The sequence below is a fragment of the Sus scrofa genome, chromosome 14 (genome assembly GCF_000003025.6).
Source record: "Sus scrofa isolate TJ Tabasco breed Duroc chromosome 14, Sscrofa11.1, whole genome shotgun sequence".
NCBI lineage: Eukaryota > Metazoa > Chordata > Mammalia > Artiodactyla > Suidae > Sus > Sus scrofa.
In genome coordinates this window covers 106,274,902-106,294,638 of record NC_010456.5, presented here as the reverse complement: position 1 = coordinate 106,294,638, position 19,737 = coordinate 106,274,902, and the positions used below count along the sequence as shown (strand labels likewise).

At 40.7% G+C, this 19,737-nt stretch overlaps 1 protein-coding gene and 1 pseudogene across 1 annotated transcript in view; one reads left to right on the top strand and one right to left on the bottom strand.

Annotated features, from left to right (window-relative positions):
* The window catches only part of CYP2C34 (cytochrome P450 2C34), a 42,410-nt gene extending 32,941 nt beyond the window's left edge, over positions 1-9,469 (bottom strand). Inside the window, exon 1 of the mRNA XM_021074019.1 lies at positions 9,110-9,469. Coding sequence (XP_020929678.1) covers positions 9,110-9,277 — 168 coding nt within the window. The 5' untranslated portion in view covers positions 9,278-9,469. The remainder of the gene's footprint in view (positions 1-9,109) is intronic.
* LOC110256679 lies at positions 1,809-3,145 on the top strand (annotated as a pseudogene).

Genomic DNA, 19,737 nt, shown 5'->3' with positions numbered 1-19,737 from the left:
AGCATTCCTGGATCTTACATATAAATATGGTGAAAAAGCAACACCCATTCATGATTAAATAAAAAAAACTCTGACCAAAGTGGGTAGAGAGGGAACATACCATAACATAATAAAGCAGAAGACCTCAATGTACATTTTTTCAAAGAAGCGATTCAGATGGGCAACAGACACAAGAAAAGGTGCTCAACATTGCTATTAGAGTAATGTAAATCAAAACCACAATGAGAGACCACCTAACTCCAGTCAGAATGGCTATCAACAAAAAGGCTACAAACAATAAATGCTGGAGAGGGTATGGAGGAAAGGGGACCCTCCTACACTGTTGATGAGAATGTGAAGTTCTATAGCCACTATACAAAACTGCATAGAGATGCCTTTAAAAACTAAAAATAGAACTACCATATGATCCAGCCATTCTACTCCAGGGTACATATCCAGAAAAAAACAAAAACTGTAATTCAAAAAGTTACCTGCACCCCAGTGCTAATAGCACCACTATTTCCAACAGCCACAGCATGGAAGCAACCCAAGTGCCCATCAACAGACAACTGGCTTAGGCATATTGTAGAAAAGCAAGTCAAAACTACAGTGAGATACCACCTCACACTGGCCACAACGGTCATCAATAAAGAGTCTACAGGGAGTTCCCTGGTAGTCTAGCAGTTAAGGATCTGGCATTGTCACTGTTGTAGCCTGGGTCACTGCTGTAGCACAGGTTTAATCTCTGGCCCAGGAATTCATGTATGCTGTGGCACAGCCAAAAAAATTTAAAAGTCATCAAGTAACAAACACTGGAGGGGTGTGGAAAAGAGAACCCTCTGCACTGTTGGAGGGAATATAAATTGGTGCAGCTGCTATAGAAAACAGTATGGAGGTTCCTCAAAAACATAAATATAGAAGTGCCATATAATATGGTGCAGCAGACCCATTCCTAGGCATATATCAGGAGAAAACTCTCAGGTAAAAAGATATGGAGTTCTTGTTGGGGTTCAGCAGGTTACGAACCTGATATGGTATTCTTGAGGATGTGGGTTTGATACCTCACTTACTGGGTTAAGGATGCGGCATTGCCGCAAACCGCAGCACAGGCCACAGATGCAGCTCAGATATGGCATTGCTGTGGCGGTGGTGCAGGCCAGCAGCTGAAGCTCCAATTCAACCCCTAATCTTGGAAGCTCTATATGCCACAGGTGTGGCCCTTAAAAAAGAATAGGATACATGCATGTCTATGTTTATACCTGCACTATTTACAATAAATAAGACATGGAAACAACCTAAATGTCCATAAACAAATGAGTAAACTAAGAAGACGTGGTACATGTGTACAATGGAATATTAATCAGCAATAAAAAGAATGAGATAATGCCCTTTGCAGCAACATGGATGGACCTAGAGATTATCACACCAAGTAAATTAGACAGAGAAAGACAAATACTATATGACATCATTATATGTGGAATCTAAAATATGACATAAATGAAAATTAAATTAAAAAGAGCTCTCTTGTGGTACAATGAGTTAAGGATCCAGCGTTGTCACTGCAGCAGCTTGAGTTGCTGCTGAGGCACAGTTCCATCCCTGGCCTGGAAACTTCCCCAAGTGGTGGGCAGAGCCAAAAAAAAAGAAGAAGAAGCAAAGAAAAAGAAACAGACTCACAAAAATTTATCATTACCAAAGAGGGGAGGGGGGACAAATTAGAGGTATGGGATTAACAGATGCAAACTACTACATGTAAAAGGTAAGCAACAAGGATTTACTTCATGGCACAGATACTTATACTTGCTATCTTGTTACAGACCTCCACCAAGATGCTGGTGCCCATACTGGAGTGTATTTCCCTGTGTGGTGGTTTGCTATCCCAAGCAGGTCAAGACTCTACCCCACTCCACTGATCAGGGGTTGCTCGCATTGCAGGCCACTTGGGGTCTGCTCAAGGAGTTCTTCCCCCAAGAGGGGTGCCAAGATAGAGAAGCAGGGGCTGTCTGAGCAGGGAATTGTGGGCAGCATTCCCCAGAGGCTTTGACACTGTCTCGCTTCACACAATTGACTGGCTGGTGCCCTTGGGCCTGTTTCCATCTCAGTAGTGAACCACAAGGTGATCACACTGGTGGGAGGTGCCACTGTGCCTCTGGATGGCAAAAGCAGGGGTACTGCCCAGCATGCACAGGGGAGGGCTCTGCACTCAGAGACCATGCAAAGCAATGTGCAACCCTGCACCGAGGGCTCCAGGCCTGGGTGGCTAGTCACTGGGAGCTCTTCTTTAATGGATTTACCTGGGGCAGCTTCAAGGTGCTGGACCTTTTGGCCTAGTACCAGAAGCAGCTCCTGGGGGACCTCCTAGCCACAGTGGGCATCCACTTCCTCATGGGCTCACTGCTGAGGTGCAGAGTGGGCCGACTCAACTTAAGATCCAGGAGGAATGTGTTTGGCCAAGTATTTATACCAGGTGCTCCAAGCCTACTATTTCTGCTACCTGTTCCAGGGTTATGGATGCCAGGCCCAATGGGGTGGATCTGATCATGTCTGGATCGGAGTTCATCCACAAGTTGACAGGAGAAGACAGTTTTAGATTCTCTGTACCTCTGATTACAAATACAACTGGAGGAAAACTGGGAATGCTGGCTATACTACTGTTGGGCTATACATTTGAATTGTATCCATGTTTTGAGACAGGAGAATAATTTGGTAGAAAGGTACCTGAAGCTCTTCACTTTTATGCCACTTCCAGAAACTGACCTTAATGTGGTTGCATGTCAAAGAGATAGAAAAGCAGGGCCCTCAGAAAGGACTTGGCTACAGAAGTAACAAAACTTGTTCATGGACAAGAAGGACTGGACTCAGCTAAAAGGTCTACATGAGCCCTTTATCATAGCAGCATAGAGGCACTGGAGCTCACATCTGATCAAGAATTAACAGAGTTGTTGAAACAAGCTTCATTTTCCGAATTAGTTCTTGACCCTGGAACAGGCTTCCTAGATGCAAGCAGCAAAGCAAATGCCATTCCCCAGGTTGTCAATTGATGACAGAAGGCAAAGTCAGTATAAATCACAGACAAGTAACAATTCCTCAGAGTGTTTTAGTTATTGGACAACATATTCTTAAGAATGGACTTTCATTACTTAAAATAGGAACAAGGGGTTTCTAAAATGTCTTAAGCTTGGTTGAAAAATCCTTCTGGTGGCTCAGATTTAACATCATTCATTTTCAAGACATATGAACTTATATCTTCGCTTAGGCAAATCAAACAGCAGAGAATGGAATATACTCTAGGCCTCACAGTGTGAGTAATTTCATTATTTATATAGGCTGCTTATGTTTGTGTAATAGTGGGATATTTTATTTCCTGATACTTAAACATCAAGGACTGTCATAGGAAAGCATGATTTCCAGGGTAAATCTCTTTCAATAATTAGTCTTCATGAAAAACTAAATGCTGTCTTGCTATCCTGCCTTTCTTGCTCTTTTGGAGATGAGGAGGAACAATGAAAAAAAGGTAGTCTAAGAAATTGGGGGTACTTTTATAATAGGTGTATATCTTACTGGATATATTGGAGACATTTCTCCAAGGAAGATATACAGATGACCAACAAGCACTAGAAATAATGCTCCACATCCCTGATTGTTAGAGAAATGCAAATCAAAACTACCATGAGGTAGCACCTCATACCAGTCAGAATGGTCATCATTAATAAGTCCACAAATAACGAGCGCTGGAGGTGGTGTAGAGAAAAGGGAACCCTCCTGCACTGTTGGTAGGAATGTAAGCTTGTACAGCCACTATGGAGAACAGTATGGAGGTATCTTAGAAATCTATACATAGAACTACCATATGACCCCGCAATCCCACTCTTGGGCATCTATCCGGACAAAACTCTACTTAAAAGAGACACATGCACCCGCATGTTCATTGCAGCTCTATTCACAATAGCCAAGAGCTGGTAACAACCCAAATGTCCATTGACAGATGATTGGATTCAGAAGATGTGGTATACATACACAATGGAATACTACTTAGCCATAAAAAGAATGACATAATGCCATTTGCAGCAACATGGATGGAACTAGTGACTTTCATGCTGAGTGAATTCAGTCAGAAAGAGAAAGACAAATACCATATGATATCATGCATATCTGGTATCTAATATCCAGCGCAAATGAAACTTTCCACAGAAAAGAAAATCATGGACTTGGAGAATAGACTTGTGGTTGCTCAGGGGGAGAGGGAGAGAGTGGGAAGGATTGGGAGCTTGGGGTGAAGAGATGCAAACTATTGCTCATGGAATGGATTTACAATGAGATCCTGCTGTGTAGCACTGAGAACTATGTCTAGATACTTATAACACAGCATGACAATGGGAGAAAAATTTATGTATACATATATGTGTAACTGGGTCCTCATGCTGTACAGTGGAAAAAAATTATGTTGGGGGAAATAACAATAAAAAATAAATTTAAAAAATTTTAAAGGATAAAGGAAAGTAATTTGGGGTAGCCTTATAACAGCTGTATATCTCACTGGATTTTTGCTGTTTGTTTATGAAAGTAATACAGATCTCCTTTAAAAAGGAAAAAAGATAAAATAAGACATAATTGGCATTAGAAATTACAGGAGAAATAGTTTCTCTTAAAAAAAAAGACCAAAAATGCCTAAGTTGACTTGATTTTTCAGAAAGTTTCTTAATCAGTTTTCCAGTCCATTGACTTTGTTTCTGAATAATTACAATCACTCACAGCCATGGATTTTTTCTTACTTAGTAAAAAATGTAGCAATGTTTTATAAATTTATGAGCTTTCAGTTTTAATTGTCAAATTATGTCCCCAAGCGGATTGCTACTTGAGATAAACTGAAAAGTTAAGGAACAAACAAGATAAAATAGAATGTAATCATATGAGAGCATCAAAAGATAAAAGTAATAAAAAAGTTCAGGTCAAATTAAAGGATTTAGAATCAAGACTTAGTTGGGAGTTCTTGTTGCAGCACATCAGAAACAAATCCCACCCTCATCCACACATGAGGATGCGGGTTTGATCCCTAGCCTTGCTCACTGGGTGGGTGATCTGGCATTTCCATGAGCTGTGGTGAAGTTCACAGATGCGCCTCAGATCCCATGTTGCTGTGGCTGTGGTGTAGGCCACAGCTGTAGCTCCAATTCAAACCCTACCCTAGGAACTTCCACGAGCTGCTGCTGTGGGCGCAGCACTTTAAAAAAAAAAGGATTTAGTTAAATTAAGCTCTATATTCATTATGCAAGTTGCTCCTCAAGAACTGTTTCCAACATCTGAAAAATCAAGATGATAACACCCATCTTTTCCCTGAGAATCATGTGAAATACAAACACACACATAAAATGGTTTACAGTGAGGTTTGTTCTAGAAAATCTGACAGGCAGCAAAGCATGGCTTTAGATTCAGATTCTAGCCATTTACTACCTGGATTACTTGGAGCAAGTCACTATCTTCATATGCAGAAATCGAGATGTAATAATACTTATGTCATGTACAAAAAACTATTTGGAAAAAAGTCATACAATGTTCATACAGTTTAAGCTGTATTGCTATACTCTGAAGTAGATTTAATTGTTAACAAAGCTATAGTTTATTAGTTCCCACTGTGGCTCAGTGGTAATGAACCTGAATAGTATCCATGAGAACTCGGGTTCAATTCCTGACCTCACTCAGTGGGTTAAGGATCCAGCATTGCCCTGAGCTGTGGTGTAGATCACAGATATGGCTGGGATCCAGCATTGGCGGGGCTGTGGGGTAAGCTGGCAGCTACATCTCCAATTCAACCCCTAACCTGGAAACTTCCATATGCAGGTCAAGTTAGGAAGAATTTATTTGTTGACACACTGTAATATCACTTCATATCGGCAAATTCATTTACATAGTAAGAACAAACAGGTGTCCATTATTATGTCAGAGATCATCTCTACATTTCAGAACTTCACTCAGTTTGAGGACCAACAAAAGGTTTTCTCTTTCCATACTTCCGTTGCCTCTGTTTTTCTTTGTACAAGGTTTGTGGTACTAGCAAGTGCATCACCATATCAGGTAACATTTTCAGCTTGAAATGTGTTTCATACACTGGAGAAAGGTGCATTATATGTTTCTTTTTTCCCCTTACAAATTCAAAAAGCTAGAATAGAATAGCACTTATCTGATCTATCTGAAATAAGTAAGTTATGGATGGGTATAAATTCAAAACTGATGTTTGATGATGGCAGAGTGATTTTTTTTTAATTTTTTGTCTTTTTTTTTGGTCTTTTTTTGCCTTTTTAGGGCCACACCAGTGGCATATGGAGATTCCCAGGCTAGGGGTCTAATTGGACTTGTAGCCACTGGACTATGCCAGAGCCACAGCAAGAGGAATCTGATCCAAGTCTGCAACCTACACCACAGCTCACGGCAACTATGGATCCTTAACCCATTGAGCAAGGCCTGGGATCGATCCTGCAACTTCATGGTTCCTGGTAGGATTTGTTTCTGCTATGTCATGATGGGAATTCCAGCAGAGTGATTTAAAAGTGTGCTAACAAACATTTTGGCAGCACGTATTCTTTAGTTTGTTTTTTTAACTTTATGGCCATATTTGGGGCATATGGAAGTTCCCAGGCCAGGGAATGAATCCAAGCTACAGCTGCTACCTATGCCTCAGCTGAGGATTCTTAACCCCCCACACCAGGCCAGGGGTCAAACCCAAACCTCTGCAAAAACCTGAGCTCCTGCAGTTGGGGTCTTAACACACTATGCCACAGCAGGAACTCCAGGAAGCTTGTATTCTATGAAGATGGATTCAAAATGGTACCATATTATATCACACTGAATCTGTTTATGTTTGGGGGTTTTTTTCTTTTGTTTTGTTTTCTTCAGTTGTCTTTTAGGGCTGTACTGGTGGCATATGGAGGTTCCCAGGCTAGGGATCAAATCAGAGCCATAGCCACTGGCCTACACCACCTCCACAGCAACGCCAGATATGAGCCATATCTACAACCTACACCACAGCTCATGGCAATGCTAGATCCTTAACACACTGAGTGAAGACAGGGCTCAAACCTGTGTCCTCATGGATGCTAGTTGGGTTCATTAACCATTGAGCCATGATGGGAGCTCCTGAATCTGTATACGTTGAGTTCAGGTGCTGAACCTATTGTTTCTTAGTAAATAGGTAGCAGTACCTAAATATAAAAGACACAGCCATATTGTTCCTGCCAATATCCCTTCATACATGTCATTACTTTAAATTTTTTGGTATCTTCAATATATAATTTCTCTTACAACTTGTAATTTGTAGTAAGAACGACCTGTGGAATTGTAGTAAAATATCTATATTTTTTAAACTTTTCTCTCAGCCCCTGAAGGCCTTTAGGAGTATGTGTGTGTATACAGATATTTGTCTTTAAATAATAAGCCTTCACCCTGTTTTTATTTTTAAAACATCTTGTAATAATCTATAACGGAATATAATCTGCTCTGGAAAAAACTGAATCACTATGCTGTGCACCTGAAATTAAGGCAATATTGTAAATCAACTATACTTCAATAAAAGATTTTTAAAAGATACATATGATGGTGATTAATAATAACCTCTGAGGTCCCAGGCCATGCCTGGGCAATTGGTACTCAGATTATTACTAATCATCATATCACTACTTTGAGCTAAGTTTCTTTACTCTGGCTTATGGGTAAAGAGATTGAGGTTCAAAGAATTTCCTATTTATTTCCAGTGTCTCACAGGTAATAAATAGAAGAACCAAGTTTCAACACTGTGTCCTTGACCTCTGATGCTTGAGCAATTTATCTGTTCCCATGACTACCTTGGATACTGACTGTTTCAGGACCACTCGAAAGCTCATCCCACAGGGATTCTGACTCAGTAATGATAAGAGCTAGAATTCTATATCTTTAAAAACCACCCCAGATGATTCAAATGCCCTGTCCAGTTTGAAATCTTCTGGTATTACTAAAACATAATGCAAGCATCACAGAAGCAGTGCCAGGTCACGCAGCATCTCATGGAAGAACAATTTCTTGCATCCTGCAGCATGCAATAGCTTTGTGCAGAATCCAAAAGGACTTTGTTACCATCCAGCTAGCCCTGAATAATTACTTTTTTCTTTCATTTGCTCATACTTGTCCTGATCCCACGCTATTTCCTTAACATCAGGCAAAAAATGCTCCCTCACAGAAGTCCAATTTTCATGTCTGTTTGGAACAAAACACAAAGTTTATAGGGTAGGTGCCTTCTTGAGTGAAATCTCTAATCACAAAACACTTCCCCTGCCATTTATCTTCAGCCAATGGTGATGAAACAAAGAAGGGAAGGAATGCTTGCCTTTTATTATTATTCTTTTGACATTATTATTTTGATTCTGCCATACAAAGACCTGTATTACCCATTGTGGCTCAGCGGGTTATAAACCCAACTAGTGTCCATAAGAATGCTGGTTCAATCTCTGGCCTCACTCAGTGGGTTAAGGATGCGGTGTTTCTGTGAGCTATTGTGTAATTTTCAGACCTGGCCCAGATCCCATATTGCTGTGGTTGTAGAATAGGCTGGCAGCTGCAGCTCCTATTCAACCCCTAGCCTTGGAATTTACACATACTGTAGGTACAGCCCCAAAATGCAAAAAGAAGGAAAAAAAAGGGAAGGAACCTTTGTCTTTTGTCATGTTATTCATTATTTTGATTCTACCATGTTATTCCACTATTCTTGACAATAGCAGATCAAAATTAGTTCTGCCACAGGAGTAATGTTTTAAAATGACACATTTTGGGAGTTCCCATCATGGCACAGTGGAAACAAATCCGACTACAAACCATGGAGTTGTGGATTTGATCCCTGGCCTTGCTCAGTGGGTTAAGGATCCAACATTGTGAGCTGTGGTATAGGTCACAGACACGGCTCAGATCTGGCATTGCTGTTGCTGTGGCTGTAGGCCAGGGGCTACAGCTCCAATTAGACCCTTAGCCTGGGAACCTGCATATGCCATGGGTGTGGCCCTAAAAAGACAAAAAGAAATTATTTCAATATACTTTACTAAATATATTTTATTTAAAAGTAGTTGTTGACTTACCTTTTGCAATCCAAAGGGATGTAGAACATACTTACGTTGCTTAAGGATTTGCTGATGTTCTTAACATCTAACTGTAGGATATTTCCAAGAATTGGGAGAGGAGTCGGGCCAGGGGGGAGCTTCCCCTTCCCAGAACTCTGTTTCCAGAGTGAGAGGAGAAGCAGACAGGAGAGACAGAGCACCAGGACCACAGCCCCATCCATGATGCCCTCTCTTCTTAGAGAACTGGGAGCCTGAAATCTAAAGCTTATTTTATAACAGTCCTGCTATTAACTTTTGACTCTCTGACTCATAAAGTGAACAATTAGCTAGGTCTACTTTAATCTCTTTTGAAGGGACCTTGGCCCTGTGATGAAGATTAAACTGTGGTGTTCTTTGCTCTTGCCCTTGTTCCAGTGCCTTATCAGAAACATTCTGTTTTAATAGGTGTGGGGTGGAGCCCAGGTCAGCACCCCAGGTGATTGAAAACAAGTGAAATAAATTGCTCAACATTCTGGACTCTCAGATTAACAACCAGTTGAGAATTTATGACTTTGATGGCAATCCTTTATATTAAAAAATGCTTAGCTTTAATGCTTTATCAAACACTAGTATACTTTGTCCTTGAAAATAAAATCCTTTTGAAATATTTTAGCATAATATGCTAACATTATAGCTTCCTAAATATAAACTAGGTAATATAATTCATATATCTTGAAAGTTCAAACATGTATCAAGTAATGAACTAAATTGATACATATTTTTAACCTTAAACTATCCTCCTCCCCTCAAGAACAAAACTGGAAGTAATTTAAAATTTTTACCTTTCATATAGGGAAATTTAGCAAGAACAGGAGATGCATCCAGTGTCATATAGCTCAGAAGTGACAAAACAGGGATTTGAACTAATATCTTCTAAGGTCCATTGTGGTCTACCATGGCTTGCACCACTGCTGTCTCAAGAACAATTTGAGGAAAACAAAACCACTGCCCCAAAATATTAGCTTCTCTGAATACACACCCTGCTGAATGTCCACAGAATAACAAGGTTCACACTAAATAGATGCTCCTTACTTGACTCCAAGGCTGAAAGAGTGGTGGATTTTCAAGAGAAGACATAAAAGAGGTGAAACTTGCTCAGGTAACAACGTGAAGAGCCCATCTCAGAGAATGTAGGGGGAAGGGCTTGAGAACACCACTTCCCCCAGTTCCCAGCTATTTCCAGATCCTTCTGTCTCTGTTGCTTTCTTTGACCTGTCATCATCAGAAATAATGGAATGAAGGAGGCCCAGGAAAAGGGGAGATTTCAGACAGAAGAGCAGGTGTGGATTCAGTGGAGCATGGGAAGCAGGGACTTCATTGAACAGACTCATAGCCTAGAACCATCACAACCTGGAAATCTGAACAGGAAACAACATTTAGGAGTTCCCTGGTGGTCTAGTGGTTGAGGGTCCAGCATTGTCACTGCTCTCATGTGGGTCACTGCTGTGGTATGGGTTTGATCCCTGGCATGAGAACTTCCACATGCTGTGGGCACAATTATTAGGAAGAAAGGAAACAACATTTAGTGTCATGAGGATCTAAATGTCACTGAGATGTCACTCATACATTACTAGATCACTAACAGTAATCTTGTACAAAGACATCTTCTATAAAGATATCATCATATTCTTTTTTCTGTTGATGAACACTATTATATAAGTTACAAATGTACATTATGGTGATTCAAAATTTTTAAAGGTTAAACACCATTTATAGTTGTTATGAAATATTGACTATATTGCCTATGTTGTACAGTATATACCTGTAGATTATTCTGTACATAAGAGTGTGTACCTCCTAATCTAACACTAATTTGTGTGGTATTCTGTGAGTTTGTTTCTCTTTTGTTATGGTATATATTACAATAGCATGTACTTTTCCAGTAAGGTTTTTTTTAATATAATGACTTTTTATAGTAGCTGGTTTACAGAGTTCTGTCAATTTTCTACTATATATCATGGTAACCGAGTTAAACATACGGCTATAGATTTTTATATCTCACATTAACATACTCCATCACAAGTGACTAGACTTAGTTCCCAATGGATTACATACAGATCAATTTACTTCGCCTATCCAGGATGCTAGTGGACCATAGAGCAGACTAGCGTTCTGGCTTAAGGGTTGAATTATGTCATTAGCACCTAAGTGTAGGCTATACAAAATATTTTATCCCGCATATGTTTAGGGAGCTTGACAATTTAGACGATTTCCATGCCACCATTTCCCTTTGGATTTTCTCCATTAAATCTGCCTAATGTACATTATTCCCACTTGAGGGAGGAAGAAGCAGGCTCTCTCATAGTAAAGGTGAGGACACACAGACTACAGGTATCAGGGCTCATGTGGGAACCCTTATGCCCGGACTTGGACTCTTCCTTCCAGCAAGACACTCAGTTCGAGTGAGTTCACTCACATTTACTGAGGATGTGCGGTTGTTCAATAGTTCAGGATTGGCCCTCATCACTGAATTTCAAAATAAATATGAATGTAGTTAATAATTACAGCAGCTGTTTACTTAAATGAGGGTTAGATGAGTTCAGTTTTGTAAACTTTAGAGCTGAGTGAACCTGGGTCTCTGTGAACACTTTAACGTGGAAGCACAAATTTGCTTCCTAACTCACATGACTCTAAAAGAACCATACCAGCCTTTTTTTTTTCCATTTTAGGTTATTACAAAATGCTGAGCATAGTTCCCTGAAATATACAGTACGTCCTTGTTGGTTAACTGCATTATATTTAGTAGCGTGTGTCTGTTAATTTGAAACTCCCAATTTATCTCCACCTTTCCTTTCTCCTTTGGTAACCATAAGTTTAATTTCTATAAATGTAAGTAGATTTCTGTTTTTAATATAAGTTCATTTGTATCATTTTTTAAGATGCCACATATGAGTGACTTCCTATGGTATTTGTATTTCTCTGCCTGGCTTACTTCAGTTAGCTTGATAATCTCTAGGTACATCAATGTTGCTACAAATGGCATTAATTCATTCTTTTTTTCTGGCTAATATTCCATTGTTTGTACATACGTATGTATGTATGTGTACATACACACACACACACACACACACACACACACACACACACCCCATGTCTTCTTTATCCATTCATCTGTTTATAGAGGTTTAGATTGCTTCGATGTTTGCTATTGTAAATAGTGCTGCAGTGAACAGGGAGGTGCATTTATCTCTCCAAATATGTTTTTTTTCTCCAGATATATGTCCAGGAGTGAAAGTGAAGGATCATACAGGAGCTCTATTTTCACTTATTTAAGGACCCTCCATACAGTCTTCCATGGTGGCTGTACCAATTTACATCCCCACCAACAGTGTACTAGGGTTCTTTTTCTCGAAACCCTCCAGCCTTAGGGTTTGTAGGCTTGTCAGTGATGGCCATCCTGACTGGTGTGAGACCATACCTCGTTGCACTTCTGATGTGCATTTCTATAATAATTAGTAATATTGAGCATCTTTTCATGTGCCTTCTGGACATCTACATGTTTTCTTTGGAGAAAGGGCTATTTAGACCTTCCGTTCATTTTTTTTTTATTTTTATTTTCCCACTGTACAGCTAGGGGATCACGTTATCCTTACATGTATACATTGCAATTACAGTTTTTTCCCCCACCCTTTCTTCTGTTGCAACATGAGTATCTAGACATAGTTCTCAATGCTATTCAGCAGGATCTCCGTGTAAATCTATTCTAAATTGTGTCTAATAAGCCCAATCTCCCAATCCCTCCCACTCCCTCCCCCTCCCATCAGGCAGCCACAAGTCTCTTCTCCAAGTCCATGATTTTCTTTTCTGAGGAGATGTTCATTTGTGCTGGATATTAGATTCCAGTTACAAGTGATATCATATGGCATTTGTCTTTGTCTTTCTGGCTCATTTCACTCAGGATGAGATTCTCTAGTTCCATCCATGTTGCTGCAAATGGCATTATGTCATTCTTTTTTATGGCTGAGTAGTATTCCATTGAGTATATATACCACATCTTCCTGATCCAGTCATCTATCAGTGGACATTTGGGTTGCTTCCATGTCCTGGCTATTGTGAATAGTGGTGCAATGAACATGCGGGTGCACGGGTCTCTTGTAAGTAGACTTTGTCTGGATAGATGCCCAAGAGTGGGATTGCAGGGTCATATGGAAGTTCTATGTATAGATTTCTAAGGGATCTCCAAACTGTTCTCCATAGTGGCTGTACCAGTTTACATTCCCACCAACAGTGCAGGAGGGTTCCCTTTTCTCCACACCCCCTCCAGCTCTTGTTATTTGTGGACTTATTAATGTTAGCCATTCTGACTGGTGTGAGGTGGTATCTCATGGTAGTTTTGATTTGCATTTCTCTTGTACTCAGCGATGTTGAGCATTTTTTCATGTGTCTGTTGGCCATCTGTATATCTTCTTTGGAGAAATGTCTATTCAGGTCTTTTGCCCATTTTTCCATTGATTGATTGGCTTTTTTGCTGTTGGGTTGTGTAAGTTGCTTATATATTCTAGAGATTAAGCCCTTGTCCGTTGCATCATTTGAAACTATTTTCTCCCATTCCGTAAGTCATCTTTTTGTTTTCTTTTGGGTTTCCTTTTCTGTGCAAAAGCTTTTCAGTTTGATGAGGTCTCATGGGTTTATTTTTCCTCTAATTTCTATTGCTTTGGGAGATTGACCTGGGAAAATATTCATGATGTTGACGTCCGAGAGTGTTTTGCCTATGTTTTCTTCTAGGAGTTTGATGGTGTCCTGTCGTATATTTAAGTCTTTCAGCCATTTGGAGTTTATTTTTGTGCATGGTGTGAGGGTGTGTTCTAGTTTCATTGCTTCTCATGCAGCTGTCCAGGTGTCCCAGCAATGCTTGCAGAATAGACTTTCTTTTTCCCATTTGATGTTCTTGCCTCCCTTGTCAAAGATTAATTGACCATAGGTGTCAGGGTTTATTTCCAGATTCTCTATTCTGTTCCATTGGTCTGTCTGTCTGTTTTGATACCAGTACCACACTGTTTTGATGACTGTGGCTTTGTCGTATTTCTTGAAGTCTGGGAGAGTTATGCCTCCTGCTTGGTTTTTGTTTCTCAGGATTGCTTTGGCGATTCTGGGTCTTTTGTGGTTCCATATAAATGTTGGGATTGTTTGTTCTAGTTCTGTGAAAAATGTCATGGGTCATTTGATAGGGATTGCATTGAATCTGTAGATTGCTTTGGGTAGTATGGCCATTTTCACAATATTGATTTTCCCAATCCAGGAACATGGAATATCTTTCCATTTCTTTACATCTTCTTTGATTTCTTTGATTAAAGTTTTATAGTTCTCGGCATATAGGTCCTTTACCTCCTTGGTCAGGTGTATTCCGAGGTATTTGATTTTGTGAGGTGCAATTTTAAAAGGTATTGTATTTTTGTATTCCTTTTCTAATGTTTCATTGCTGGTATACAGAAATGTAACTGACTTCTGAATGTTAATCTTATATCCTGCTGCTTTGCTGAATTTATGAATCAGTTCAGTTAGTTTTGGGGTTGAGTCCTTAGGGTTTTCTAGGTATAGTATCATGTCCTCTGCATACAGTGACAGTTTGATCTCTTCTCTTCCTATATGGATGCCTTTTATTTCTTTGGTTTTTCTAATTGCTGTGGCTAGGACTTCCAAAACGATGTTGAAGAGCAGTGGTGAGAGTGGGCATCCCTGTCTTGTTCCAGATTTGAGTGAGAAGGCTTTCAGTTTTTCCCCATTGAGGATTATATTTGCTGTGGGTTTATCATAAATGGCTTTGATTCTGTTCAGGAATGTTCCCTCTATACCCACTTTGGCGAGGGTCTTGATCATGAATGGATGTTGAACTTTGTCAAATGCTTTTTTTGCGTCTATTGAGATGATCATATGACTTTTCTTTTGTTAATGTGGTGTATGATGCTGATTGATTTGCGTATGTTGAACCATCCTTGTGAACCTGGGATGAACCCAACCTGGTCATGGTGTATAATTTTTTTGGTATGTTGTTGGATTCGGTTGGCTAAGATTTTGTTGAGAATTTTTGCATCTATATTCATCAATGATATTGGGCGATAGTTTTCTTTTTTGGTGGTATCTCTGTCTGGTTTTGGAATGAGGGTGATGGTGGCCTCATAGAATGTCTTTGGGAGTATTCCTTCTTCTTCAATCTTTTGAAAGAGTTTAAGGAGGATGGGCACCAATTCCTCTTTATATGTTTGATAGAATTCACCTGTGAAGCCATCTGGTCCTGGACTTTTATTTGCAGGGAGTGATTTTATGACCTCTTCAATTTCATTTCTAGTGATCGGTCTGTTCAGTTGGTCTGTTTCTGCTTGATTCAGTTTTGGCAGGCTGTAAGATTCTAGAAAATTCTCCATTTCTTCCGGATTGTCAAACTTGTTGCCATACAGTTGTTGATAGTATTCTCTTATGGTTTTTTGTATTTCTGCTGTATCCGTTGTGATTTCTCCTTTTTCATTTCTAATTTTGGTGATTTGGGTTCTTTCTCTCCTCTTTTTAGTGAGTCTGGCCACTGGTTTGTCAATTTTGTTCACCTTTTCAAAGAACCAGCTCTTGGTTTTATTAATTTTCTCTATTGTTTTTTGAGTCTCTATTTTATTGATTTCTTCTTTGGTCTTTATAATTTCCTTCCTTCTGCTGACTTTAGGTCTTTTTTGTTCTTCTTTTTCTTTTTTTTTTTTGTCTTTTGTCTTTTTGTCTTTTGTTGTTGTTGTTGCTATTTCTTGGGCCGCTCCCGCGGCATATGGAGGTTCACAGGCTAGGGGTTGAATCGGAGCTGTAGCCACCGGCCTACGCCAGAGCCACAGCAACGCGGGATCCGAGCCGCGTCTGCAACCTACACCACAGCTCACGGCAATGCCGGATCGTTAACCCACTGAGCAAGGGCAGGGACCGAACCCACAACCTCATGGTTCCTAGTCGGATTCGTTAACCACTGCGCCACGACGGGAACTCCTGTTCTTTTTCTAATTCGTTTAGGTGGAGGGTTAAATTGTCAATTTGGGATCTTTCTTCTTTTTTGAGAAAGGCCTGGATTGCTATAAATTTCCCTCTGAGCACTGCTTTCGCAGCATCCCATAGATTTTGAGAGGTTGTGTCTTCATTATCATTTGTTTCAAGGTAGTTTTTAATTTCCTTCTTGATTTCCTCATTGACCCATTGGTTTTTTAGTAGCATGTTGTTGAGTCTCCATGTAGTAGGTTTTTTCTCTTTCCTTTTCCCATGGTTGGTTTCTAATTTCATGGCATTGTGGTCAGAGAAGATACTTGAGATAATTTCTATGCTCCTAAATTTATTGAGATTCGCTTTGTGTCCCAATATGTGGTCAATTCTTGAGAATGTTCCATGAGCATTTGAGAAGAATGTGTATTCTGCTTTTTTTGGATGTAGTGTCCTGAAGATATCAATGAAGTCTAACTTTTCTATTGTTTCCTTTAGGATCTCTGTTGCTTTATTGGTTTTCTGTCTAGAGGATCTGTCCATTGATGTGAGGGGGGTATTTAGGTCTCCTACTATGATTGTATTCTCATCAATATCTCCCTTTATGTCTGTTAATATTTGTTGTATGTATCTGGGTGCTGCTATATTTGGAGCATATATGTTGATGATAGTAACATCCTCTCCTTGGATGGATCCTTTAATCATTAAATAGTGTCCTTCTTTGTCTTTCTTTATGTCTTTTGTTTTAAAGTCTATTTTGTCTGATATGAGTGTTGCGACTCCTGCTTTTCTGTCATGTCTATTGGCATGAAATCTTTTTCCCCACCCTTTCACTTTCAATCTATATGTATCTTTGGTCCTAAGGTGAGTTTCTTGTAGGCAGCATATGGAAGGTTTTTGCCTTTTTATCCACTCAGCCACTCTGTGTCTTTTGATTGGGGCATTCAGCCCATTGACATTTAAGGTGATAATTGATAGATGATTATTTATTGCCATTTGATCCTCGTGTTCCAGTTGATTCTATGCTTCTCCTTTCTTCCTTTCTTTTTTTTTTTTTCTTTTTTTTCTTTTTTTTGGTTGGATGGTCTCCTGTTATTATCTGCTTGAGTGTATTTGTTTTTTTTTGCAAATGCAATATTTGGTTTTGGCTTGTGGTTGCCCTGTTTTTTAAGTATGCTAACCCCTCCCCATAATTGTGTGTTTTAGCCTGATGGTCCTGTAAGTTCAAACACTTCATTACTATATTAAAAGTAAGAAGAGAAACATACAAACAAACAAACAAAAAGGGTTATTTACTTCCTAACATCCCTTGCCTACATTTTATGGCTTTGATGACTCTTTTTTATTTTTTTCTTTTTAATTTTATTTTGTTTGAAGCATGTTCATGATTAAATCTGTATGCTGGCTTATTTGAGTGACTGCTCTCTGATTGCAGTTTCCTCAGTCCTAGTTCTTCCTCTTCTTCTTCTTATTTTTTTTTTCTTTTCTTTTTTCTTCCCTTTCCTTCCTTTCTTTTTGGTTTAGAGAAGCCCTTTCAATATTTCCTTTAACCTGGGTTTTGTGTTGCTGTATTCTTTAAGTTTTTGTTTGTTGGAAAAATTCTTTATTTCCCCTTCTATTTTAAATGATATTCTTGCTGGATAGAGTATTCTAGGTTGCATATTTTTTCCTTTTAGCACTTTAAATATCTCTTGCCATTCCCTCCTGGCCTGTAGCGTTTCTGTAGAGAAATCAGCTGATGTTCTTATGGGGGTTCCCTTGTAGGTAACATTCTGTTTTTCTCTTGCTGCCTTTAGGATCCTCTCTTTATCACTAACTCTTGCCATTTTTATTATGATGTGTCTTGGTGTGGGTCTGTTTGGGTTCAGTTTGTTTGGGGCCCTCTGTGTTTCTTGTATCTTGAACCCAGTATCCTTGAGATTTGGGAAGTTTCCATCGATAATTTCTTCAAATATATTTTCCATTCCCTTATCTTTTTCTACTCCTTCTGGAATTCCTATTATGCGTAGATTGCCCCGCTTTATATTATCCCATAAGTCTCTTATATTGCTTTCCAGTTTTTTGATTCGGTTTTCTGTCTGTTGACCTGATTGAGTGATTTCCATTATTCTATCTTCCATATCACTGATTCGTTCTTCTGCATTATTCATTCTGGTTTTTACTGCCCCTAGTTCAGTTTGCATCTCTGCAAATGAATGTTCTAGCTTTTCTTGGCTCCTCCTTATATTTTCTAGTTCCTTTCTGAGGGTATCTGCATTACTGTTCATATCTTCTCTTAATTCCTTCAGTATTTTCACTATTTCTCTTTTGAACTCCAGGTCTGTCTGACTGCAGAGATCTGTTTCATTGTTGACTGTTTTAGGTGAGTTCTCCTGTTGGTTTGACTGGGGGTGGTTTCTCAGCTTCTTCATCTTGCTTGTTGTTTTCTTTCTCCTGAGGGAGTTGTCCTCTCCGTTATCGGGCAGTGTTTGCCTTGTCACTGCCGTGGAATAGTTCCTGAGGGCTGGCGTTGTTGGTCAATCTTTTTTGAGGCAGTGTGGCTTTTCTGGAGTGTTGATGGGGCTAACAGTGTTTCTTTGATGCAAAGGAGGACTTCCTGAGGGCAGACAGGTGAGGAGATCCACACCACGATGGTAGTAGATTTCACCTGGTCATGCAGAGCTTGCTCTGGTGTTTTTAGGCTGTGGGGTTCTTGCAGGGGGTTGGCGGTGTTGGGCAGCTGTTCCTCAGGAGTGCAGCATTCCCTGGGGGCTGGAGCAGCTATCTGGGTCACTGAGAACCTAAGAGGCTCTTCCCTAGGGCAGCCCAACTCAGAGGGACAGCCTGAGAATGTAGGCGGATCTTTTCTCAGTCTGGCCGAGCTTGTTGCAGCTTTTCTGGGCTGCAGGGGCTCTTCCAGGGGGCTGGTGGTGCTGAGCAGTTATTTCATGGGAGTGGGGCACCCCCTGGGGGCTTGGGTGGGTAGCAGGGCCGTTGGAGACCCAAGAGGCTCCTCCCCGGGGCAGCCCGACTCAGAAAAACCGTCTGAGATCTTTTCCTGACTCGGCCAGGCTTGTTGCAGCTTTTCTGGGCTGCAGGGGGTCCTGCCTGGAGGTGGCAGTCCTGTGCAGCTGGTCCACTAGGGGACCCCCTGGGGGCTTGGGTGGGTAGCAGGGCCGTTGGAGACCCAAGAGGCTCCTCCCTGGGGCAGCCCGACTCAGAAAAACCGTCTGAGATCTTTTCCCGATTCGGTCAGGCTTGTTGCAGCTTTTCTGGGCTGCAGGGTTCCTTCCTGGAGCTGGCAGTCCTATGCAGCTGATCCACTAGAGCATCCCCTGGGGGCTTGGGCGGGTAGCAGGGCCGTTGGAAGCCCAAGAGGCTCCACCCCGGGGCAGCCCAACTCAGAAAAACCGTCCGAGAATTAGGCCGATCTGTTCATGGCCTGGCTAGGCTTGTTCTAGCTTTTCTGGGCTGCAGGCCTTTTCTCAGGGGCTGGTGGTGTTTGGTGCTGCTCTGCAGAAGTGTAGCCCCTCCAAAGGGCAAGCAGGCCTGTGCAGGGAGAGCCCCTGCGGTGGTAGGCTTCGGGCAATTTTTGAGGCCAGCCCTCCTGGATGGCAGGCAGTCCTAGATCCGGTGAGAGCATAGGGGGTGGCGGGGGTGGGGGGAGGGGATGCACTGGGAAGCACAGCTTTCTGCTAGCTAGCGGGCCTGTAAGCTT